This window comes from Equus caballus, chromosome 4 (assembly GCF_041296265.1).
Source record: "Equus caballus isolate H_3958 breed thoroughbred chromosome 4, TB-T2T, whole genome shotgun sequence".
Lineage (NCBI taxonomy): Eukaryota > Metazoa > Chordata > Mammalia > Perissodactyla > Equidae > Equus > Equus caballus.
The window spans coordinates 67,342,356-67,367,612 of NC_091687.1; the positions used below are offsets into that span (position 1 = coordinate 67,342,356).

Genomic DNA, 25,257 nt, shown 5'->3' on the forward strand with positions numbered 1-25,257 from the left:
ATCACCTAGCCCCAGATTCCCGATGACATGTGTGTCTATTCAGGATTGAAATTCCCAGGATAAGCCTCTCTTATGGAGTTATTATGAGGATTTAATGAGTTAGTACATATAAGCTACTTAGCCCATTGCCCGGCACATAATAAGGTCTCAATAAATATGTAGAACTCTCACTTTTAAGTAGATGGAAAAAAGTCAATGTACTATACTAATTCAGGGATTTCAAAAATGACCCCCAAAGTATTAGTTTCCTAGGGCTGCCATAACAAAGCACCACAAATTGGGAGCCTTAAATCAACAAATTTGTTCTTTCACAGTTCTGGAGGCTAGAAGTCCAAAATTAAGGTGTTGACAGGGCCATGCTCCCTCTGAAGCCTCTAGGATCCTTCTTTGCCTCTTCCAGCTTCTGGTAGTCCCAGGCTTGCTTTGGCTTGTAGATGTATCATGCCAGTTCATCATCGCGTGGTCATCTTCTCCTTGTCTGTCTCTCCCCTGTCTCCACTTTCTCTTCTTATAAGGATACTGATCGAGTCCTATCACACACCTGAGTGTGACCCCCATCTTAACTTGATTACATCTGCGAAGACCCTATTTCCAAATAAAGTCACAGATGGTGGGGGTTAGGACTTCAACATATCTTTGAGGGGGACACATTTCAACCCACAATACCTATCCTACCATTTCCCCCTCTTGTACCCAAGATTAGACATTGTTAGTCAGAGCACTCTATCTAGTGAGGCCTCAGAATCCTTTGTAATACAGGTTTTCGACGTCCGCAGCCAGCTGTAGAGTTGGCACTCTTTGATGAAATGACTTTACAACTTTATACTAGTCCTCTGGTAAAAGGGCTTGCTTTGACTGAGTTACATTATGACTACTGATACCAAATCAAGGCTTAGGAAAAATTGTAGTATGTAAGTACATTTGAAAATTGGTGGCATAAAGCTATTTGTGAAAAGCTGTATGTTATTAAAATAAGTTCACCTTAATTACATCTTCTGTTGGCAGATTGGCCTCTGTATATGAAGTAAGACTGGATTTTTAAAATTTTTAGTTTTCTCTTTTAGACATTAGAAAGTTTATTTCCAAAGAAATTTTGTTGCTAATGTTTGTTTCTTCCTGTATCTTTTTAAAAAAATCTCTCTACAGATAAAGTAATTGTAGGTAGCTTTATGGGATACCTAAGAATCTTTAACCCCCATCCTGTAAAAACAGGAGAGGGAACTCAAGCTGAAGATTTGCTTCTAGAAGTGCATCTCCGCGATCCAATACTGCAAGTGGAAGTAGGGAAGTTTGTTTCGTAAGTACAGCCTACTAATTCTGGTATTTTATTTTAGTTGGCGTATGTCAGTCTGTTACTGTGTCACTTTTGTGGATTCTTCAAAGAAAAAAAGACTATTGGGAATTAAATATACTTTCTGGATATTGTCACCTAGATGTTCTTCATGTACTGAACATTTTTTTACATGGAAACTTGTACATTTAAGATAGAATAATTTAGGACTTTTTTTTTTTTAAATAGTAATAGACCTAAGATGCCTGACGTATCATAAGCTTAAAGGAAAAGAGGGAAGCTTTTGAAAATAACCAAATAAAGAAATAGAAAGTATTCACTTATTTAAAGCGCTAATTGTCCAGGTTATATAAATGTCTGTTTAAATTATTAAACAAAGTAGCAGTTATGCTATTAGGTGCATAACTTTGAGGCTTTAAAACTACTTACTTATTTGGGGTAGAGAGGTCTTTAGTTTCTTAAAAGGAGCCAGCTCAACCCATACAGTAAGTCTTCCCTTTACAAGAACTTTGTTTCAAAGTGCTTTGCTTTTAAACCTAATTTATTTTAGAAGACCATTTATTAGTTTGCATCTTGTGTAATATGTCTGCTTTTTATTTACTGATGATAGTGCTGATTTTGTCTTATTTTCGTACATGAATTTTCTTGGAGTTAAATCTGTATTTCTTAATCATTTATAAAAGTATCCATTGTGATAAGTTATGTAGGCAGAGGTGGTCTTGTTTTCCCCTAGCTCTTCTTTTTGAGCCCCCTTTTGCATTCTGAAGTCTGGGCGTGCCCTGAGCTCTGGATTTTGGCTGACTTCATTAGCTCATCAGAATTTATTGGCCCCAGGTTCCATTTATTCAGGGTCCTGACTCCTGTTGAAAAACCTGAACAACCACTCTTGAGCATTAACTCTCTTCTAGTCATATATTTCCTTTTGATGGGAAGCTGCTTCATGGATCTTAGAGGCCAGGGCGTGAGATGTGACTTGTAGCACTGTGACTGGCTGGATCGGGGAAAGTTTGTGACTGAGGTAGTTGGTAAATATCTACTCCATCTAACGCTGATGTTGATTAGGTGCCCATTGTGTACCTAGCACATATTAGACATGATGGATTTATAAAGTAAGGAAACAACAGGATTCTTGCCTCTAAAAAGCATTTTTACCTTTTAATTTTTTTATAAAGTGAAATGCTGTCACAATCATTCTGTACAGTAGTCTTAAGTGTAGCTCTCATCTGTGTAATCACTTTTTGCATGGGAGGAGGTTAACACTAATGAGTGGATACTGTACTGTATCAATTAACTAGTACCATCTCATTAATCTTATCTGTAAGAAGTGTTCTCATTTAGAGATAAGGCAGCTAGCTAGAATTCAGAGCTTTAGGTCACACAGCCAGGATGAATTCAGAGCCAGGTCTGCCTGACTTTGTACTTTACTATCTTTCCATGACATCATGCTCTTTTCCTGTGGATGATGGAAAAATCATTTTGAGTGTTCAGGGCACATAGAAAAAAATTTTAAAGGCAATATTGATTATGTGATAGTTATGTATATATGCATTGTTTTGGTGTTAGAATAAATATTTATATTTTCATTGTATCAATGTTTGGAAGGTATTATCTAATATAATTCTTATTTTATAAATGAGAGACTAACACTCCCAAAGATTAAATGAGCACACAGATATCAAGGTGCAGAGTCAGGACCCCAATCCAGGTCTTCAGATTTCAATTATAGTCCTTGTAGTTTAGAACAGGGTCTGTATCAGAGGTTGTACACTAGAGGCCTGCTTGCAGATGTGTTTTAAATGTAAAGAGTTGCCAGCATTTAAGAAACAGGAGATTGCACGTAAAATCTCTCCTTTCTGGCTTTTCTTGAAAAAATGTGGAGAGCTGGCCACAAGCCCAGAACTGACTAGTAGTCGCCTCCTTTAGTCTGGCCCCAGTCTCCAGTTGATCATAGCCATTTACACGCTTTATTCGTTTCTGCCCACTGGCTTGACCCTTGAAGACTTTGAATTTCTCATTTCTAGACTGTGCCATGTCTCTGGAAACCACTTGATAGGGGCTGGACGTGTGGTGCTGACAGTGGCAGTTACTTCTATTTGAGATTTAGTCCAAACTGAAAATATTTTCACTACCTTTAGTAAAATCTCAGAGCTGGAAGTGATATATGCCGTTTACTAATAACGATTAGTGTTCTGTGGTGCTTTGTACTTTACAAGGTGCTTTCACGTGTTTTATTTTATTTAATTGAAAACCTCTTATTTTCCAGAAGGGGGAACAGGCTCAGAGAGATGAAGTGACTTGCCCAAGGTCACAGGTTAATTAGCTAGAGAGCCAGGACTGTTACCGAACCTGAAGTGAGTTCGCTCACCCGTTGCACAGCAAGCCAATCTCTGACACCGGGTGTAGTGGAAGAAAGTAGGAACTTTATTTTTGCACAGCGCTGAGCAAGGAGAGAGGGCAGCTAACGCTCAAATCCCAAACTCCCCGAAAAGCTAAAAGGAAGGGTTTTTATTTGGGGCTTTAGGTAGGGGAGGGGGAGCATATGGCCTTGCTGGTCGGAGCTTTCCCACCAGCCTGTCTTTGGCCTTGAGACACTTGCAGAGAGGAGGGAGCTCGTGACCTTGCTGGTCAGCAGCTTTCCCACCAGCTCGTATCTCTTTGTGGGGAGGAGATGGTCCAGGTGTTTGTCCTTGACGGTGTCTGTCTCCATGGAGGATAGTGGATTCTGGAGGCAGGAAGCCAGAGAGTAAGCAGGGAATGAGTGTTTTGGTTTTAACCCCATATATGCTGGGTTTAATGTGGGGAAACTGATACCAGGGTCGGTATCAGGACCAGCACTTGGCTCTCTTTATTGTGGGAGAGCACTCATGAAGGGGCCTGCAACATGACTCTTTCTGGATGCTCCCTTAGCTTCAATTTGAAGGCAGCTCCTTGAGGCAGAGTCCTTGAGCCTCTGGGACTGTCAAACTGACTGTTGTTAGGCTTATTTTTCAGCTCAGAATGTTATTTGGTGAACTGTTTAGTTTACTCATGGTAGGCTGTGGTTTTACTCTCTTTTTAAAATTATTTTGCAATGTTTTGGTTACATCTGAAACTAATATCTAAACTTTTAAAACTTTCCCCATTTTTCAGAGGTACTGAAATGCTTCATTTGGCTGTGTTACATTCTAGGAAACTTTGTGTCTACTCTGTCTCAGGTAAGAGACATTTTTTTCTAATGTAGAATTTGTGTTAGAAACTAGCCTTCTTAATATTATATAAGAATAGATATTCACTAATGTTAACTTGATAGAGAACACAAAACATTTGGTTGAAGGTTTTCTTATCTTGGTTAGCATTTTCCCGTTGTTCATTTATTCTTTTAGGTAGTTAGGCTGTTACATTTTCTTGGTCTGCTATTTCCATACTGCATACAGAAATGTGCATGCTTACATTTCTAGTAGGGGGTTCCTTATAATCTCTTCCCTCCTAGGAATTGTGTCCAGGATTGCCTACGACTAATAGAGGCCAATTCTGGGTACTTAGACTCTTAAGACTTGAGTCTTAAGAAATGTTCAATAGCAACAACAAAATTCATTAGATGCTGAGTCATAGTGGTTTAAAGTACATTTTCTTTGGTGAACCTCAAATGTTTTCTTTTTAAAGGTCCAATTTCTTGAGTTTTGGTTGTCTTCACTAGCCAGACTTCAAGGCACTTGTTTGAGGCTTAATCAGGTTTCTCTGACACATTCTCTGACACGGTGCTATGGGTACAAGTATGGTAGTTAATTGCGGTTTGGTTTCAGCGTTTTGGTCTTTATTAAATGTAAAAGGTAACTTTAAAAAACTTTGTTTCAGTTGTAAGATAAATTTTAGTTAAAGTTGAGAGAGTTAATATTGGGGAAATTTTTTATGGATACAATAAAGCTAAGTATCTATAGGTCTATTCTCTTATACAAAAGATACTCTCCTTTGGAGTTTGCTGTAAACTTAGCTAAGTTTACAAACTATAGCTAATCCTAAAATTAGCTTTTGTGATTTGGATTTCTGTTCCTGATTCTCTTGATTTGGGCTTTCTTTGTATTTTGCTTTCCATCTGAGTAATGATTCATATCTACTGTCACTGAGCTGGATATTTCTTAGGCAGTCTCTTTTTGGGGTGAAGATCTGTTAAATTTCAAAGGCAGGTTTGGTAACCTGGCATATGGTATATTGTAGGCATACTTGTTGAATGAATGAGTGAACTGATTTCTGGGTAGTGCTGAGGCAATTGGTAGTAGCTCTTTATTCCTCTCTACCATGTATTATTTTCTTCCTTCCTTCTTTTCCTTCTCTGTTACCACTGTCATTTTCTTTTCCACTCTTGTTTACATCAGAGGCCTGGTATAGTACCTCTCACTGTCATTGTTAAACACTCATTGGTTTCATGGTAAAACATGTTGCTTCTCCCAGTGATAGGGCAAATAATTAGTCTTCCGGAGTAAATGAAGACGGTATGATACAGGCTACGTTATTGCATGAATCTAGTGTACCTCTGTTTTCCATTATAAGCCTGTTAGCTGTGAGTGATATTTTATTAATGAGTTACATAGGCCATGGAGGAGGAGAGCTTACTCACAGTTATCCCTAAATACTTCTTGGAGAGTCAATCTCTTCTGGAGGCTCCCTGGGGACTCTAGGAGCAGGAGAGGGGAGCATCCTAGAAATAGAAATGAGGTTAGGCTTTTGGCCTTCCCTGGTCCCGTTTGAACAATGGCCCAGAAAGACAGAACCCTTTAGAGTTCCACTGGGGCGTAGGGCATAGGTGGGATAAAATGTGTGTTTGTCAAAAAAGCTGACTGAAGAAGCTGGCATGTTTGCTCACAACTCATTTATGGGACATTGGTATCTTCCTTCAAATTAGTCTTCAAAATGAAAGTTATTTGTCCTGAGAATGGTGATTTTATCACTCTTTTATTCTTTGTACGCATTTATAAGGTTTGTATTCTCTGGGGATCAGGAGTTGTCCAAACTACATTCCCTTATGCCCCACCTCACTTCCCTTCTCTGTCTCTCATTTCTTCAGCCTCTTATGATATTTGTAGGCTGACAATTTGTGTATTTTTCCTGGCTTGGCTTAAATTGAGAAGCAGAGAAGTTAATGTTTTTGTTCTCTTGAGTCTGTTTCTTGAGGTTACACACTGAACTTTTACCTAGCTTTTACTGTAACAGGGGAAGCATAAACATTTCTAGTTTAAGTAAAACCACTGGTGTCGGCAGATGAAAGCTTTAGCTGAACTTGACATCCTTACTATCCCCTCCCTGAATATTTTTTGTTTTCTTTTATATGTTGTGTGCTCCTAAAAAAGGTTTGAGGCAAACTAGAGGAAACCTCCTGGATACACCAAACAACTCTAAATAGTCAGAGGCTTCTGTGCTGACTTCTTGGGTGATATGTCATCAAATGCATGCTTCATATAGATTAACCACAGGGTCTTGCTGACCTGGAGTTAGCCCATCTTATCATATTCTGGTAAAGTGTCATACGGCATGTCACATTCCTTTCTGATGGGCTTCAGTTTCTGAGTAAATGGTTACAGATGTGTGAGCTTAAGCCATGCTGATTATGTTCTCTTAAATATTCTTTTCCAAAAATTGTATGCTTCTCAACAAGCGTTTACTAAGCATTTGACATATTTATAAAAGTTACTGTTTGCCGTGAGAGGGCGAAAAAATGTGGTCTTTACTTTTGACAGGCTTATATAATCTAATTTGGTTATTGAACACAATGAACCTTTTAACTTACTCTGTAATGGCTATTTCACTTAATATCATTAGATTTCTCAGCAGTTATCCAAAATTGCACCAAAAACTATTGTCAAAGTGACTTTTGATTTTCCAGAGACTTTTTTTTGTTTAAATCAGATCTTGTTTAAATAAGGCCAATAGCATAAATGTGCTAATATCCATTTACTTTCTCATTGATGAAACTTTATATTAATTTTAGCTATATGTAGACTATAGATTTATACTTACTACATTCAGTCTGTATATGTAAGAGCAAAACCTATATAAATAATTTTAATCTTGTGTCGTTTATGCTTCTCTAGAAAAAAAATGGTCAGAAATTTTAGATTTTCAGATACTACTTTTATTCCAAGGTAGCATCTAAGGAAGATAAATTGTCTTTTGTTCTTCATAGTTGCACTGTTAAGTTTTAAAGTGCTATCACTTGAAATTTTAAAATTTATCAATGTGTTGGGAGCTTGTTCAGAACATAAGTCCCGGTGACATTTTATGCCAAATTTGTTTAAATATTGACTGCCAACCCCTGTGTCTCCTGACCTTCCAGCTAGCAGGCATGTATAAGTGCATTCCTTTCTTGGAGAGGTTGATCTGGTTTTAGGTGCTGAATGACATTTGTAATTTCTGTGGGGACAAACAAATGTTTCTTGTAACTTCTTTTTCTGGTTTGTTGGAGGCTAGAACTCTCCTTAGATTAATGCTGTGAGTTATTTAGTTGGAGTTTGGTTCCCTCCCCTCCTCGTGTTGTTGTGATTACCTATCTGTTTCCCTGGACCTTACTGATTTTAGTGCTACTTAGATCCCAGAAAGCCTTATCTCCTATCAGGGTTAGCTGGTAAATTTGAGTGTTTCTCTTTGTTTTTTATTCTTTTGGTATGTGAAGTCTGTTGTTATCATTTTCAGGGGCATAGATCTGAGTAGATGGAATTCTCCTCCAAGAAATCCTGCCCTGTTAGTTTTTTTCTTTCAACCCTTCACCTTCCAAATGAGGAAGAGAAGGAGAGGCTGAGAAAGGCGGAGGTGGAAATGACATTTTCGCTGCTGCTTTATTCTGGGAACTTGTCATTGGCTTACCAAGTTCCCTGAAAGTTGTTAAATAATGGGGAACAAGGCACTGGGATATGTAGTGCTGGCTCCAAAGACCTAGTTTGAGTACTGTCTCCTTTACCAGCTGAGTGATTTGGGGGAAATTTCTTTTTTTTTTTTAAAGATTTTATTTTTCCTTTTTCTTCCCAAAGCTCCCCGCTACATAGTTTATACTTTCAGTTGTGGGTCCTTCTAGTTGTGGCATATGGGAGGCTGCCTCAGCATGGCCTGATGAGTGGTGTCATGTCTGCGCCCAGGATCCAAACCAGTGAAACCCTGGGCCGCTGAAGAGGAGCGTGCAAACTTAACCACTCGGCCACGCAGCTGAGTTTCCCCTGGGGGAAATTTGTTAAAATTTTTTTGAACTTAAGGTGCCTCAATTGTAAAATGGAAATAGAAAATATTTCTGTTCTTACAACCTCAATGTATGTTGGTAAATCTTTCTGGACAAAAAAACAAGTAAATTCTGATGTATAAATGTATGTGCACATACATACGCACATATATATTTAGATTGTTTTAATGATGTAGTACTATCCAGATTGGGGACTGTTTCATTTGCTTTATGATTTTTTTTTTGAGGAAGATTAGCCCTGAGCTAACATCTGCTGCCAAGCCTCCTCTTTTTTGCTGAGGAAAACTGGCCCTGAGCTAACATCCATGCCATCTTCCTCTACTTTATATGTGGGATGCCTGCCACAGCATGGCTTGCTGAGCGGTGCCATGTCCGCACCCGGGATCCGAACCTGTGAACCCTGGGCCTTGAAGTGGAACGTGCGCACTTAACTGCTGTGCCACCAGGCCGACCCCTACTTTATGATATTTTAAGTTTTTCTTTAACTTTTGCATTTTTGAATGAATGGCGAAGATGCTTCTTTATGGAAAAATTTGTGTTCTGAATCCTTTTTCTTTCCAACACGTCTTTTAACCATAATGTTCTTGCCTGGTCACTGGGATATAGCTCCAACTTTAAGAACTCTAGAAAGCCTAACAACCAGAGAGTAAATATGGATAAAGAATCTTTTCTTATTTGGAAAGAACTAGAAAGTGATTGTAGCACATATGATCTATTAACTGCAGAGATGGTATTTTTCTTTGTTTTGAAGGAGATTCTTCTTGGCAGACTTCAAATAAAACATATTGTCCTCTTTGCTTGCTGAGAGAAGCTTCAGAAGATTTCTCCACTGAATTAGAATGAATGTATTAGAGGCTTGAGTATTTTGAGAGTTGGGACAGAAAATTGAATTGCTTGAAAGTGCAGGGAATTTTTTCTTAGACACTTTGAGTCATGTCTTTGCTCTGTTATTGTTTATAAGTGCAAGGAACTTAACCTCATTTATTTCAGAGCTGAAATTGGAAGGTTTTGTTGTTAATTAAATAATTACACTTTTACTCAGACATAATGGAAATAGATAATAAAATGTCACCCAAGGTAGTATTTCATCTAATGGTATGATGTAGGTGAGACTTAAATTCTTTTAACTGTGCTGGCATTCTGTGTCATCACTATGCTAATTGTTCATAATACGTAATGTTTTAGTACTTTGTCATTTTGAATTTTGCTGAGATTGAATTACTTAGAATTGGTGTAGAGGATGAGAAGAAATTAATATTTTTTAATGTAAACAAACACAAAGCAATCCTTTCACTTTTTTCTCCTTAGGAACCTTGGGTAATGTGGAACATGGGAACCAGTATCAGATCAAATTGATGTATGAACATAATCTTCAGAGAATAGCCTGCAATATGACTTATGGATCATTTGGCGGTGTAAAAGGTAATTTGCATTTAATCATGCGTATGCTATTACAAGTACCAGATTTAGAATATTTGGCCGTATAAAAACGGAGGATTGCGTGGTGTGAATCTCAGAGAGAGTTAAACATATTTTATTGGAACCTTTATATTAAAATACTTGAGCAAAATAATAAAAAAAGAAAACTTTACACATTAAAGGTGTTTGATTTTCAAATAACTGGCACTTTTATATGGTCTACAGAGACATTTCTAAAACTGCCTTTTCTTCAAATTTTGTCTTTTATACGTGAACTGACTGAAATTGAGCTTTTTTGTGGTGAAACTGTGTGCCTGCCTCTCAGTGGAAGGAGGGGTTGATCTCCTCCTTGATAGGGGACCCCTGCTCTGTTTGCTATTGGCAGGGGGAAGCTGCCGTCCCCCCTCTACCTCACCCACCTCCGGGACCACCGCAGGGTTGTGCCGTTGTTTCTGCACAAGGGTTCCTGGACTGAGGGCAAGTGGAGATTGAAATTCAGACTGCTCATCATGGCCCGTGCCCTGGCTTGGGAATAAACCTCCTCAGAGGAAGGGTCTTTTTCTAAATTTCACAAAGGCATTACCTTTACCAAGTGCTGGCTCAGCGACGCTGGGTTCCTCCCACCTTGGGAGCATCTTTTTCTAATTAGGATGAGGGCTCCCTGGAGCATGCCCACCCTAGTCCTGGAGTTTCCTGAGTTTCCAGGGCTTGGTGCTTGCTTGTGTTCATGGTTGCTGTTGGCAGGGGAGGGTTTTTATTTACAGCCCGACTCCTCTCACTTCACCGTGACAGCGTGATAGAGGAGCTGTTGGTGAGTGAGGACAAGAAGCCAGTGGGTGACGCTTACCTGTGTGATTTTGTGTGTGTGTGTGTGTGTACCTGCTGAACCTGTAACTAAGGATTTTATAATATTTTAGCTCTTTTTGGGCTCATGTTTTTATGAGTTTATTGTTTAACCATTGCATTAAAAAGTAGACTATCTATGTTAGATTTTTCTTTAGTGACATGAAAAAACGACTTTATTTTGAAAGTGTCCTTTATTCATGTGAACTTAGTTTCTTCATACATAGCGGTAAAGGTAAGGAATAGAGGTGAATTTGAGTATACCAGTTGGCAGTCAGGAATATTTTGGGTGGCGATGTACAAGTAAAAGTGTTGTGTAGTTCAAGTGGTATGAAACGAAATACTTGGCTGCCTTGCAGAATTGCTTAACTTGAGTAATAGGAATGTTTGGTTTGTGGGGTATATGGGGGTATACGTGGGGTATATGGGGGATGTCTACAGTTAGATGAAGAAAGGAGAGAAAGAGCTAAAATTTGATGGGAAGCTAACTTCTACCAGTTAAGTGTCCTCTCCCAACCTCAACTCTTAGAACTGATTTTCATTCTTCTTTTAAAAGAAGTCTGGCATGATTGGGGGACCTAATTCTCCATTGTTTAATTAATTATTTTCAATTCTCTTTCTCTTACTAAATCCCCAAAAGGCAAATTGCTAAATTCTATATATCTGGAGTCCAAAAAATTATGATATGAGAAAAAAGTGTTTTGGCTAAATGAAAGTAAGTTTTTGTTTTTTTGGTAGCATCAAGACAATTCTTTAGATCACATATCAAATGTTATCTTATAATGATTGCACTGTACTTTTAATTTTATTGTCGGATTAAGATAATCCAATTAAAATAAAGTTTTAAATAAAATAAAAAGAAGTTCCTTGCTTTTGTGTGACATTTTTGCTGGATTTAATAATGGAATTCCAAAGTAATGACAGTTGCTCCTAGTTTTGAAAATAACTAATTTTCTACTTATATGATACCTTCTCTTAGTTCTTAAATTATGCCTTACATTTAGAAAGTACCTTTTTACAAAACAAGAAGCCATTATGACATGTTTTACTTCTCTGTGGTTAAGCAGAATATTTCACAATTTGACACAGAGAAATATCAGAGTAGCAGAACTAATTATTCCATTTCATAGGTTTGAAGCACTTACATAATGTCATTGTGGTATCTACAAGAAAACATGAAAAAATAGGGGGGTGGTAAATTAGTAAAAATTAGCCATATTAGGAGGTTGGCAGGGGGAATGGGGTTACTGCTAATGGGTACAAGGTTTCTTTTTGGGATGATGAAAATGTTCTAAAATTAGATTATGGTGATGGTTGCACAGCCCTGTAAATACACTAAAAACCATTGAGTTGGTACTTTAAAGGGGTGGCATGTAAATTATATCTCAATAAAACTGATATAAAATTTAGCCGTGGGGTAAAACCTGATGCTAGGAAGGTGATAGTGCAGTCTGTACATCCTCTGTGCGCGTGGCCGTGGAAAACGATACAACACTCTTGTAAAGCAGCTTGGCTATTAAGAACCATGAAAATGTTCTTGGATGCCATGTGACTTATGGGACTGTGTATTAGGAAACGATCCAAATATGGCAAAGTTATATGAAGTTGCCATATATTTATTTCCTCCCTCTTTCTGTCTTCCTTTCCTTCCTTTTATATATATGTATTTATTTGTAATATGGAAAAATTAGAAGTGATCTAAATGAGTAATAGAGGAGAACGCCTAAGTAAGTTTTGATTCATACGTTCAATGGGTTACTATGAAGCTATTAGGATTAAGTTTTGTCTGCTTAAATGAACATATTTGAACATAAATCTTTGTCCACATTTCTGATTGTTTCCTTAGGATAGACTGTAAAAGTGGAGTAATTGAGTCAGAAGGTTATAAAATATTTTTTTCTCAATCTGGAAGCTCTCCCCCCCAGCAAATACTATATAAATAAATCATAAAAAGTACAGAACTTAGGGGGCTGGCCTGGTGGTGCAGCGGTTAAGTGTGCACTTTCCGCTTCTCGGTGGCCTGGGGTTCGCCGGTTTGGATCCCGGGTGTGGACACGGCACCACTTGGCAAGCCATGCTGTGGTAGGCATCCCACATGTAAAGTGGAGGAAGATGGGCATGGATGTTAGCTCAGGGCCAGGCTTCTTCGGCAAAAAGAGGAGGACTGGCAGTAGTTAGCTCAGGGCTAATCTTCCTCAAAAAAAAAAAAAAAGTACAGAACTTAGGAAGAAGAAAGTAGAGTTACATCAAGATACGTACATTTCAGAAGAAAGCTCTGTGCCTAATGTGCAACTTTCCAGGAGTGAGCATGTCAATCTTTTAATTTGAAAACTTCCCTGGAGTTGATCTGAATTTAAAAATCCTTGTCTTTGGGGCTGGCCCCATTGCCAAGTGATTAGGTTTGTGCACTCCACTTCGGCAGCCCAGGGTTTCGCCAGTTCGCATCCTGGGCACTGACATGGCACCACTCATCAGGCCATGCTGAGGCAGCGTCCCACATAGCACAACCAGAGGGACCTACTACTGCAATATACAGCTATGTACTCGGGGGCTTTGGGGAGAAGAAGAAGAAAAATATCCTTGTCTTCTACCTTCCTCTGTATTTAGAATGACTTCTTATGGAATTATGTCAGTTGAGTAATTTTTGTTGAGTAATCATGTCAGTGGTCCTCAAGAAAGGAATTCAGCAAAAAGAAAACCTGGCACCATTTTGAACAAATACAAAACAAATACAAAAAAAAAGGCTGGGATGACAGAGGGAGTTTATTTTATATGTACGTCGGAATGAAGTACCACCAGATGGCAGTCCTCTACAACTTTGGGATTTAGTTCTGCCTTTGACTGAGGTATGGTGAGAAACCACTAATGGAGGAATTTTGATCCCAAATAGTGCTTTGCCTTTTACTAAAAATAAATGTAACTTATTCAAGTTACAGAAAAGTAATGGAGTGGTTTTTTAAAAAACTAGTTATAATAGGTAACATCTCGGAATATACCGTAAAAATGCTTTCTAGCTGGGCTTCTCAGACTTTAATTTGCATTTGAATAACAAGGGGATCATGATAAAAATGCAGGTTCTGACTCTGTAAGTTCGGAACTGGACCTGTGAATTTGCATTTCTGATGGTCTCCCAGGCGATGCCGAGCCACGGAGATCTATACTGCTGTTCTGTGTCTACCGAGTGCTTATTCTGTGTTAGAATAAGGTGGTGTTCTAAGCGCTTTACAGGTAGAGTAACTTAAGATATACTTAGTAAACAGTAGAGGAAGGATTCTAATCCAGGCTCTCTGCTTCCAGAATCTTGTGGTGTTAACCATACTAAACTGCTTCCACAACTGGGCTGTGAGTAAATTTACCTTCTTCTTAATTCAGGAAAAAACTCTTTCCTATCAGAAAGGGGTGTATCTTGGTTTGGCCAAAGTTAGTGCATCACTTTGATTTTCCTTTTCTTTCTTTCTTTTTTTTTTTGAGGAAGATTAGCCCTGAGCTAACTACTGCCAGTCCTCCTCTTTTTGCTGAGGGAGACTGGCCCCGAGCTAACATCCATGCCCATCTTCCTCTACTTTATACATGGGACGCCTACCACAGCATGGCTTTTGCCAAGTGGTGCCATGTCCACACCCAGGATCCGAACTGGCGAACCCTGGGCTGCCGAGAAGCGGAACGTACGAACTTAAGTGCTGCACCACTGGGCTGGCCCCTGATTTTTCATAGATTATGGAAAACATGTCGAGTAACTTTTGGGTCAGATATTTCCTTTTTCAATTTCATTTTTTTAGTTGGCGCTTTGTTTTATAGGAGAAGTCTCCTCCCAAAATAATCAGGGAGGTTATATGTGGAAGGGTAATATATTATTTGAAATTAGCAAAAGACTAATGCTTTTTTTAAACCTTTTTTTGTTTGCTGGTTTGTTAAGAAAACCTTTCAAAAACACCTTTTATGCATTTGCGAAAACTCAAAGGTGCATTCATTTGATGCAGTGAGGTTTGGTTTTACCTCAAGTTATGTGCAATGTCTATTGTGAAAAAGTAGTGATAAAGAAATAGGAAATCTAGTTTTGTGAACTAGTTGAAGAATATTTGCCTAAAATATTCCATTATTCAGACTACTACCTGCTATTCCATATGTTTGTTTGTTTGTTTTTTGGTGAGGAAGATTGGCCCTGAGCTAACATCTGTGCCAGTCTTCCTCTGTTTTGTGTGTGGCTCGCCACCACAACATGGCTTGACAAATGGTGTAGATCCTCGCCTGGGATCTGAACCTGTAAACCCAGGCTGCCAAAGTGGAGTGTGCCAGACTTAACCACTGTGCCATGGGGCTGGCCCCATATTTTAAATTAAAATTCTTTCCATATTATACTTTCTAGGAGGAAGTGACTGAAATGTGCAACATTAATTGCTATTTTGGGCTTTGTTTCACAGAGGTGGGTGTGGGAGATGTGTTTGAAGTTAAAAAATATTTGTAGTTTTTTTTTATTTAAATCTAAGCTGCTTTTTTGAAGGAACATGTGACTCTAGGCTTTTTAAAAAATAGTAGTTTAGGGGCTGGCCCTGTGACCAAGTGGTTAAGTTCATGTGCTCCGCTTTGGTGGCCCAGGGTTTTGCCGGTTCGGATCCTGGGTGTAGACATGGCACCACTCATCAGGCTTTGCTGAGGTGGCGTCCCACATGCCACAGCTAGAAGGACCCACAAGTGAAAATATGCAACTATGTACTTGGGAGCTTTGGGGAGAAAAAGGAAAAATAAAATATTAAAAAAAAAAGTTAATCTTTGCTTTTTATAATATTGACAAATTAATGCTTGCAAAATTAGTGACATAAGCATGGACAATCAAATTACAGTTTGGAAATATACTAAATCAATTTTAAAAAGGTGGATTTGAATTGATTTAAAATATATTATTAAAGTTGGTAGAATTTATTTGGTTTGGTAATTTGAACTCTACTTGTTTTTGAAAAAAGTAACAGGGGGCTGGCCCCGTGGCCGAGTGGTTAAGTTCGCATGCTCCGCTGCAGGCAGCCCAGTGTTTCTCTGGTTCGAATCCTGGACGTGGACATGGCACTGCTCATCAAGCCATGATGTGGCAGCGTCCCACATGCCACAACTAGAAGGACCCACAACAAAGAATATACAACTATGTACTGGGGGGCTTTGGGGAGAAAAAGGAAAAAAATAAAATCTTTAAAAAAAAAAAGTAACAAATGATGTTTCTGCCAGAGTTTCCCCTGCTTTTCTCTATGTGTCCCTACAACTTCCAATGGTTGTTGACATGGTAGTTTACCTAGTAGTTTACCCACTTAAGATAAGCTTGCCATTTCAGAATAGTATTTGGAAAAGGACAGCATTAATATCGACTGACAGAAAGCCAATGGTGGAATGAAGAAAGAATGTTATTGTTTTAAGGTCAACAACTGCATATACTTAGCTTGGTAAAAATAAGATACTTTATATAGTCCATGTAATGTATCTTGCTACCATCAAGATATTTGAGCTAGAATTTTCTTTACTCGTAATTTGACTTGGAGACTCTGTAGTTAGTTATGTCCTCAGTTGGCAAAAATTTGCCCTGTAGGGCTGGGACAGGTTGATGAACCTTGTAATGCATAGGCATCTTTCAAGTGTGCGACAGGGACACTGGGAAGAAATAGTTGATTTGTTGGAGATGTATGGAAACTTTCAGGGACTAGAGCAAGTCTGGCATTAGTCCCCTCTTGCATCATCTCTCTGTTTGTCCATCTATCCATCCATCCATCCATCCAGTGCACATTTATTTAGAGTCTCTGAGTGCCCAGGCGCTGTACTAGTTTCTTGGAGTAGAAAGATGAATAAAAGACAATTTATGTTCTCAAGCAGCTCACAACCTAGGGGGTAATAAAGAGTAAGAATTAACTATAACATAATGAGATGAGTTGTAATAGAGATGGATATGTACAAAGTTGTGCTGGAGCCCTGAAGATGGAGCACCTCCCTCAGGCTGAGTAAATGTGTGTGTGTGTGTGTGTGTGTGTGTGTGTGTATGTATGAGGGAGGGGCGTGCATGAGGGTAGGCAAATGTGCTATTACCTTTTTTATTCCAGCTCTTCATTTTTATGCACTTTAATCCAGAGGTTACTAACCCCAGTTTCCTATAAATGAGTAATTTTATGGTCTTTAGTATAAAGTTTTCATTCCTTCTGTGATAGTTGTTCCTCTTGAGAAGATTATTCTTCAGAAGTTAGAGTACTTTAAAAAAATTACTTTGCTTTAAAAACATCTTGGTATTTTCAGGCTACTAAATTGACTTTCTTACCTATAGCTTAAAGCCCTCAGTAAGGCGGAATTATCACCTTTAGCTACCAGCTGATCTTTAATGAAGAAGGATTTTAGTACTCTATAGACAAAGAGAGTGCTATGACTATGTTTATTGAGAATGACTAATTTAAGGGTGGGGATAGGAAGATGAACTAACTCAAGAGATTAAGAGATAGAAATGGAGAGATAGGAGAGCATGATGTCATGGAAGGAGAAGGAAAAGCATTTCAAGAGGTAGGAGAGGAATCAGGAGTGTCAGAGGTTAAGCTGCTGGAGTATTGAAAAGAAACTTTTGGATTTTGTCATTTGGAGGCCATTGGTGATCATAGAGAGAGCCGTTTTCAAAGAAGGATAGGAGCATTGGTCCAGTTGCCCCAGAATGAGGAATCCATAGAGAAGAAATGGAAATCCCAAAGGAAAGCTGCTTTGTGAAGAGATGTGGCCATGAAGGGTAAGAGAGAGATAAGGCCACAGCTGGAGGGGAACAGGTTTTATAAGGAGGGAGAAGTCTTTGAGGACGCAGGGTGAAATCTTGATCTGATGAACAAAATGCCTTCTATAATATTTTGTTGAAAAACTTAACTTGAATACATTTTTATTTGAAAACTTTTGCTGTTTGGATTATGACAGGTTAGTTTTGTCCCTTAAAATTTTATTTCTAATCCTGTAATTTGTGCTTTATAGTTATGTTGAATTATTGCTTTTCCTTCATAATGAATTTGTGGTTTATGCAAAAAAAGGCTCTTTAATTCTTTAGTAGAGATTATCACCACCATCTGGTTTTTTCTTCAATTTTTATCCTTCTCCAACATTTTTTGCTTCTTTACTCATTTTTTATTTGTGTTCATCTTTTGTTTATTCTATGTCCATCATGCTTTGGGTTTCCCTTTATCTACCTACCTATCTACCTATCAATTTGTAATTTTACTGTGATAAGAACACAACATGAGATCTACTCTCTTTACAGATTTTTTTTATTGAGGTATAATTGACATTATGTTAATTTCATGTGTGCAACATAATGATTCAATGTTTGTATCTCAGATTTTAAAGTGTACAGTACAGTATTGTAGTCTGTAGGCTGCTCTAAGTTTTAAAATTAGTTTTCTTGATCATAAGTTTTTGTTTGATATGGGGATATTTATATTTTGAGCTTATCTGGTAACAGACAACTCAAGACTTAAAGAAATGTTACCATCAAAAATGAAAACCTCCCAATTTCTGCATAGGCCACAATTTTGCTTTTCCATTGGGTGTTCTTCTTTTCTCTTTCCAACCTTATCTTTGGTACAACTGAGGATTCTTTTGATTGTAGTTGACAGTTGGCGTAAGCAAGAATAGAAAATTTACTGGCTATCATCATTTGGGCCTCCAGTGTGATCAGATCTGTTTTCTCTCTTTTCATCTCTTGCTTCTATTTCCTTGGACAGGCCATTTCCTCCTGGTTACAAGGTGGCTATAGCAGCTCTATATCCTACTTCTAAGATTCTGGTCCATGTGAAAAAGTGCCTGCCTTTCTCCCAGAAGGCTCAGCAAAGGTCTCTTTCAACTCAGTGGCTCTTGTTGGGCCATTTCTGAACCAATCACTGTTACCAAAGGAATACGATTAAGCTTGGGCCTGCGTTATGTGTGGGGGAGGTAGGGTCAGTTTTCTTCTTTTCACTAAGACTAAGAGTGGGAAGGGGTGGATCTTGGGGGAATATCACTGAATGGTTAGCTGTGGTGAGTTTGAGGAAGTTGGAACTGATCAAGGAAAAAGATGTGACTATGAGACCTCAGTAGCACACAACGAGCTTTAGTTGGGTGGTGCTTTGACAGGATTGCATGACGGGGAAGTCCTTTACAGCAGGAGACCTTCCAGAGACAGTGATAGGGTCCGTTACCTAGAAGGGGAAGGGAGGAGGAGAGGGCAAGGAAACTCCCCAGGGAAAGGGAAATCCAAGTGCTGCCTATGTGTCCAGGTGGTGTTGCTCAGACGCCAGATGGTGAGTCTTGGTCGAGGAGCTGTGGAGGGCAGCAGTGACTGGAGCCTTTTGTAACCCCAGGATTTGTCTTCTCTATGGCTGGCAGATGTGGGGTGCAGTTTTGCGGGGTGTGCAAATCAGGCACACTCGAAATGACTAAAAATATGCTAACTTGGGCTATACTTAAAGCAATTGGAGGCATAAAAATTTGAGTTTGGCATCTGTGAGCTTTAAGTTCAAGGTCATCCTGCTGTGAGGAAGTAAACAACATGGAGCCAATATGTAGGGGCCACCTTTAACCTGTTTACATAACATTAATAAAAGAGAGTGAAATAGGTGTTGGGCGGCCAACAACTGTAAATGTCCCTCTTGCTTTGGGTTTCCCTTTCTCTCCTAGAACCCCCCTGAGGTGCTGCCTTAGAACTGACTGGGGAGGCAGTGGGGGGGTGGTTTGAGTGTGTGCCATGGGTATGTCTGTGAACGGGAGAAGGCAGGCTAAGCAGTTAAAGGGAGTGCTGTGCTGTGGGCTGCATGCAGACTCACCCTGGCTGCATCATGGGAGGGATAATTGCTCCAAATGTTTGTTCGTATTTAGAGATTTGTTGCAGTTCAGTTTAACTGAATGCTTTGTAAGGCCATTTGTCATTATTTTAGTCCTGGCGCGCATAGATATGTTAAATTTAAGGGCATGTCCCAAATTCTTCATAGGTAGATTGAAGCTTAAAATAATGTGGGATATGATTTTTACTTCATCTTTTCCTTTCTTTCAATACTCCCACACCAAAACATGTATATTTTTGTTATAAAAGTAATCATGTTCACAAAGGAATATTTTAAACGTATAGACTTGTAGAAAAAGGAAAATAAATGATGTAGCATCATCTCCCAGCACAACCACTGATAATGTAACCCACAGTGTTCCACCTTGACCTAATCCAGAGTAATTTTATCTTTCTGGATTTTAGCTGTCTCACCGTCAAAAGGGCAGAGTCGTTGAAGAAGTATGTTTATAACGTAAAGTCTGGTGCTGTATAATATGGGAGGTAGGCAAGTAATGGCAATAAATATGTCAAATAGAGATATTTCTTAGAAAAGCTTTTACTTCTTATGAATATATCTCGAAGTCACTTCAAGAATTTATTAAATATTGGCCCTCATTTTGCATCAATTGTAAACACATGGATTTACCAGCAAACAGAAAAAAATACATATTAATTGGGTTTATCTGCATACAGAAAAAATAGGATATTATGTGATATTCCTAAATATTTGGTGATGGGTATATTTTACCTGTCAATTCTTGCACTCAAAATCAAACTCGCCTTTCCTTTAAAACGGAAAAAAATTTCATATGGTTATTTTAAAACTATGCACATTTTATATTCTGGGAAATCTCTCTTCAGCTACACATAGGGTGTGTCCAAATCACAGCTCAGGATCTATGGTAACATGTCTGTAGGTGGGTGGGGAGTACCCTGTTTCAGTACTCTGGGACTGAGGGGAGTATCCTGTATCAGCACTCTGATACTAATGGGGAGCATGTATACAGCACTTCTGACAGTCAGCGCCCTCTGCTTGTTCTCGCTACCTTGCCTTTTCTTTCAGGTTCCTTTTTCAGTCTATATACTTGGAATGTTGCTTGTAAAGGACTTTTGTTCCATGAAATTTGAGATTTCCTGACATAAAGTAGTCTCTGAGTCATTTTGGGTCTGTTCTTTTTATATCCTGTCCATATTATGTGGATCATCCACTCATCTTTTGAGATTTGGTAGATGACCCCACAGCTGTGTCTCCCTTGTTAACAAGTGGTCCTTCAATTATTATAATGTTGTATTTCACATATAGATAATATATCGTCAGGGATTTGGTTTGGTTCTCGTTTTGTTGTTTTAGTTCTGCATCCTGCTGTGTCACCCTGTCATGGCATGATTTTTTACTTTAATTCACATTCTTATTAAATTGCTCAGTAGTGTGAAATGTTTTCAGAGAGCTTTCTTTTGATTCTTGCTTCTGTTTTTCTTCATCTGTCTTTTGTACGTCATCTTCCCCTCTCCCTCTCTCCCTGGCTTTTTTCTGTAGTGTGTTTATGGATTTGCCAGGCCGATCTCTTTTCATCTCACTGGCCAACTCCGTCTGGGCCAGTTTGCCTTTTTATGGTGCTGGTTAATTTTCCTTGCCTTTCCTCCCACCCAACACAATCAGAGATGAGTTTGTTTTCCCTTCTGACACACTGTTTTGAGGGCTGGATATTGCTCAGTGTCTCTACCTGTCACTTGTCTGTGGGGGCGATGGGCATGGGAGGGGGAGATAGAGAGGGTATCTGTAGCCTCACTGGACGATCTGGCCTCAGCCCTGTCTAGTGTGGTTTTGTTAAGTGTCTTGAATCACAGACCACCTGGATGGTCTGTAACTTGTTATCTTGGAAGGTGGAGTGGATGTTCTTAAACTTTGCATCTTTTCTGTAATGACTTCCTTACTGGGTTTCCTCAGAGTCAGCCCCATTTGTTCCTTCCCTTTTTGACTGTATCTCGCCAGGGTCCCTTTCCATTCCCTTCACCCCCTCTTCCTCCCACTCCCATTTTTCTTCCTGCCCTCGTGGGTGTGTGTGAGGCTTCACACGGCAGTTTCTTCTCTAGCCCATCTTCCACTTTCATAGTCATAATCATTGCTGGAGACATTTAGCCTGGCTGCTATTTTTATGATCTATGGCCTTTACTGTTTTCTTTCTTTTTGCAGAAAAACATCAACATGATAAAATTTGTTTTTCTTGTCTGTTAGAAGGGGCGTGTGGTGAAGGTACAGCTTTTGTTATTCTGGGTATTTCCATTTCTTCAGGCTGTCTGCGTCTCCTCTGGATCTGTCTTTCTCTAAACTTGAGAGTTTTAGTAAGGTTTTCAGAATCTGGTTTATTCACAACCTTGCCACCCCCTCCCCCTTGTGTGGAGTTTGGAGTTAGAACCTTCACAAGATGCACTAAATCTAGCCCTGAAGATTCTTGGGAACATTTATGTGTCTTGATGGTCATCATCTTTTGAAGATTATGGCATGAAGTTGTGTCCCTTCCTTTGTTTCACTGCTGTTGGTGTAGGTTTATTATTCTTTATCATTTACTTGTTTATTTGTTTATTTAATTCGCAGTGTTACATTTTTGAAAGGATTTTTTGAAAGTAGTCCCTGTATTGCCAGATTTGAGAAAGGAATGTTCATCATAAAATCCTTGTGGGTTCAACAGTTCGGTTGTTTGGATGATTCTGGTAGACTCCTGGATAGGCAGTCTTTTATTTTATTTCGATTATATGAGCTATTTATTTAGTACAGATTAATTTCTTTGTACTTGATACAAATGTCTTTTTGCCTGGTTGTTCTTGGCTTTTAAATTGTGTGTGTATGTTTTATTGTGGTCAAATTGTTCCTTTCTTGTACAGTTTATTCTGTTTCTTCTCAGCTTAGAAAGTTCTCTCCTGTGCAGAGTTTCGATGTTTCTGTCTTCTGTAGTTTGATTTTCTAACAGAAATTTTTATATTTATTTGTAGAGAAGACTATGCAGAGAGAGCGGTAATATTTATTATCTCCTATATGTTATGCTGTTGCATTTAACCCGGTAAGATAGGTAACTTAATCACCATTTCCCAGATTGGGAAACAGAAGCTCAGAGAATATGAGTCTTGCTGCAAATCATACCTGGGCATAGCAAGGCTTTGAATCCAGAGCCGTCTGATTCAAAGCTCCTGTTCTGTCTAATGTACTACCTTTTATTTAATTGCCTTGCTCGTTAGAGAGAGGGTCTATGTGAACTCTGAGAGACCGAGGAGAGGGAGGTTTTTCTGTAATCTTAATGAGGGCAGAAACCATGTCTTTTGTTCACCACCATGTATCTAATGTCTTGCACGGTCCTTTCACATGGTGGATGTTAAGTAAGAATTTGTTGAATGAATGAACCAAAATAACCATGTGATTGGATAGGGCTGATACACATCAGGCTTTCAAGGTTATTTTTCAGAAACAAATGTTAGCCCAGTGCCCTCATTCTAGCCAATTCTGAGTTTTATTTTCTTCTTCAACAAACACGTGTTGAACATCTACTACAGTGCGTGGGTCATGGTAGTTACTATCTCCCATAGTGGTAAAGTGGAGGTGACTACTTGGGCCTCCTGGATTCACCTTTCCTCAAATTATTTCTCAATATGCCAGTGAGGCAGTATTTATACAAGTCAAGCTTACCAGTAGAAATAATGAGTTTTCTCATCTGCTTGGAGTTCTGTTTCCATACGTTGTTCATCCTTTTGTTATACTATGTTTTTCAGCATAGAATATGATATTCAGAATTACTGGGTATTTGTGATAACATTCACAAATCAGAATGTTTTTATTTTCAAAAATTATTTAAATTCTGTATTATTTCATATGTTTCTTCTCTTTAACCCTTTTGTCTCTCCTTTCTCTGTGCCTTGTGAAAACTCATTTTCCTTTAACTCTTCCAGTTCTTTTATTTTACTTGGATCTTTTCAGTCAAATGGAACTTCAGAAAAGTAGAATTTTTATCAAGGAAAGTTTAAAGTTAGATTGTAGATATAATTCAGGCATAGTATAGATTATAAAGGTCTGACGGCACAGTAGTACCACATTTGTGAACGTGGTGGAAAGAAAATACTGTACATAAAAGGTTCAGTATGTTTGGGATATAATTGTCAGTGAATGAGGTGAACAGATTTTACTAATAATATGTATGGGCATGGTGCTATATTTTTTAAATCATAAAATGACTTCTGTAAGCTTGTATGGGATTATATTGTCATATAAATAAAAATTCATGAATTCTTTGGAATAAAAAGCCCGCCAAAGGAAATAGTGAACTGAGGAATAACTAAGTCACCTTTTGCCTCATCTTCAGGCACCCCTAGAAAATCAGATCCTCAGCCGCCAAACAACTTCTAATTGTCTAAACTGAAGTCTTTTTCTCGTCTGCCAAGGAAATGTATTAGTGGCCACATGAGGTTTCTGAGAAGCTGTGCTTCCTAAAGCTGTCTGGGTTCTTTGATTGCCATCCAGAGAGTGAACTGATATGCCCAGCTGGGGTGAACGAACAGCCAGAACACAGCCTTGCTTTTTTGTGTGAGGATGTTAGTGCTAATAAAAGATTAACACTGTATTTTCCTTACGGGGAATCAACAGATCATGTTTTGATAACCCTTATCTCACCAGTGAACCATATGGCCTCTATTTTCTATCAGATATGGTTGAAATGTTAGAGAATAATGTTAGAGAAGAATCCCTAGGGTGTGCTGGCTCCTGTTCCTTGCTTAGGCATGAAAGTATAGGTGTTTTATAATATTGGAGAACTTCTCTCATTTGTTTTTAAGATCCTTTATGGATCCACAGTGAGAAGTCGGAAGATCAAGGGGATAATAGGATTGTTTGTCATCCTGTGCTGGATTTTCTCATATACCTGGTATTCATTTATAAAATCTCTGGTCCAAGACCCATAAAACAATGTTACTTTCAAATAGCGTCTTCCTGTATATTATGTTATAAAACCTTTAGTCCCTGGGGGAGGGTTATAAAGAGGGTTCCCTATAGTCTGCAAATTCAATTTTTACGTGATCATTTAAAGTTGTTACTTTTCCTGAAAGGTGAATTCTGATTGCTTCTATACATACGCCATAGAAATTTGGTGGTTAAATGCTTCCTTGCCTGCTATGGCTAAGAAGGGGAAAGGCTAAAAAGAATATGTGAAGTTTCTTGCTGTTGTTTGAAAAAAAAAAAAAAATTTCTTTCGTGGTGGCTGAATGCCAAGGCTGGAAAAGTGTTATGGGAATCTCTGTGGTCAGAACTGCCTTTGACGAGAGGATGGTGAAATATGGTAGTCTTGATAGGATTTGACAGCCATTTCTGATCTCTATGTTTCATCATAGTCCCCTTCTTAACAGTGGAATAGCTATTAAATATTTTACTCAATTGAGAAGGACAATGATTACCATAAAACTACTTTATTCAAATGACACTGTGATATAAAGGGTTAAACAGTTTCAAAAATTCATCTACAAAACACATTGCCATGGGAAATGAATAATCTTCCCCTCCCCCCAGTCTCTCTTGAATTAAGTTGATTCAGTAATCCTTTTCCATTCTACATGGAAACTCTTGCTTGCAGATTTAAATTCTAAAACACAAGGTAGAGATATATGTTAATGCTTAATATGAAAAACAAATGTTTGTGTTGATGACTACCATGTTAAAGGTATTTTAAA

The 25,257-nt window shown here is 38.5% G+C and overlaps 1 protein-coding gene across 5 annotated transcripts in view; it reads left to right on the forward strand.

Annotated features, from left to right (window-relative positions):
• BBS9 (Bardet-Biedl syndrome 9) overlaps positions 1-25,257 on the forward strand; it is a 422,348-nt gene that overhangs the window by 15,268 nt on the left and 381,823 nt on the right. For 4 of the 5 annotated variants that reach the window (XR_011437925.1, XR_011437926.1, XM_001500959.7 and 1 more), the window contains exons 3-5: positions 1,147-1,297; positions 4,421-4,485; positions 9,801-9,914. Coding sequence is in view for 3 of the 5 variants with exons in the window: in XM_001500959.7 (XP_001501009.2) it covers positions 1,147-1,297; positions 4,421-4,485; positions 9,801-9,914 (330 nt within the window). In the remaining 2 variants the exon portion in view is untranslated. The remainder of the gene's footprint in view (positions 1-1,146; positions 1,298-4,420; positions 4,486-9,800; positions 9,915-25,257) is intronic. The other variant, XM_070264813.1, reaches the window with a different exon arrangement.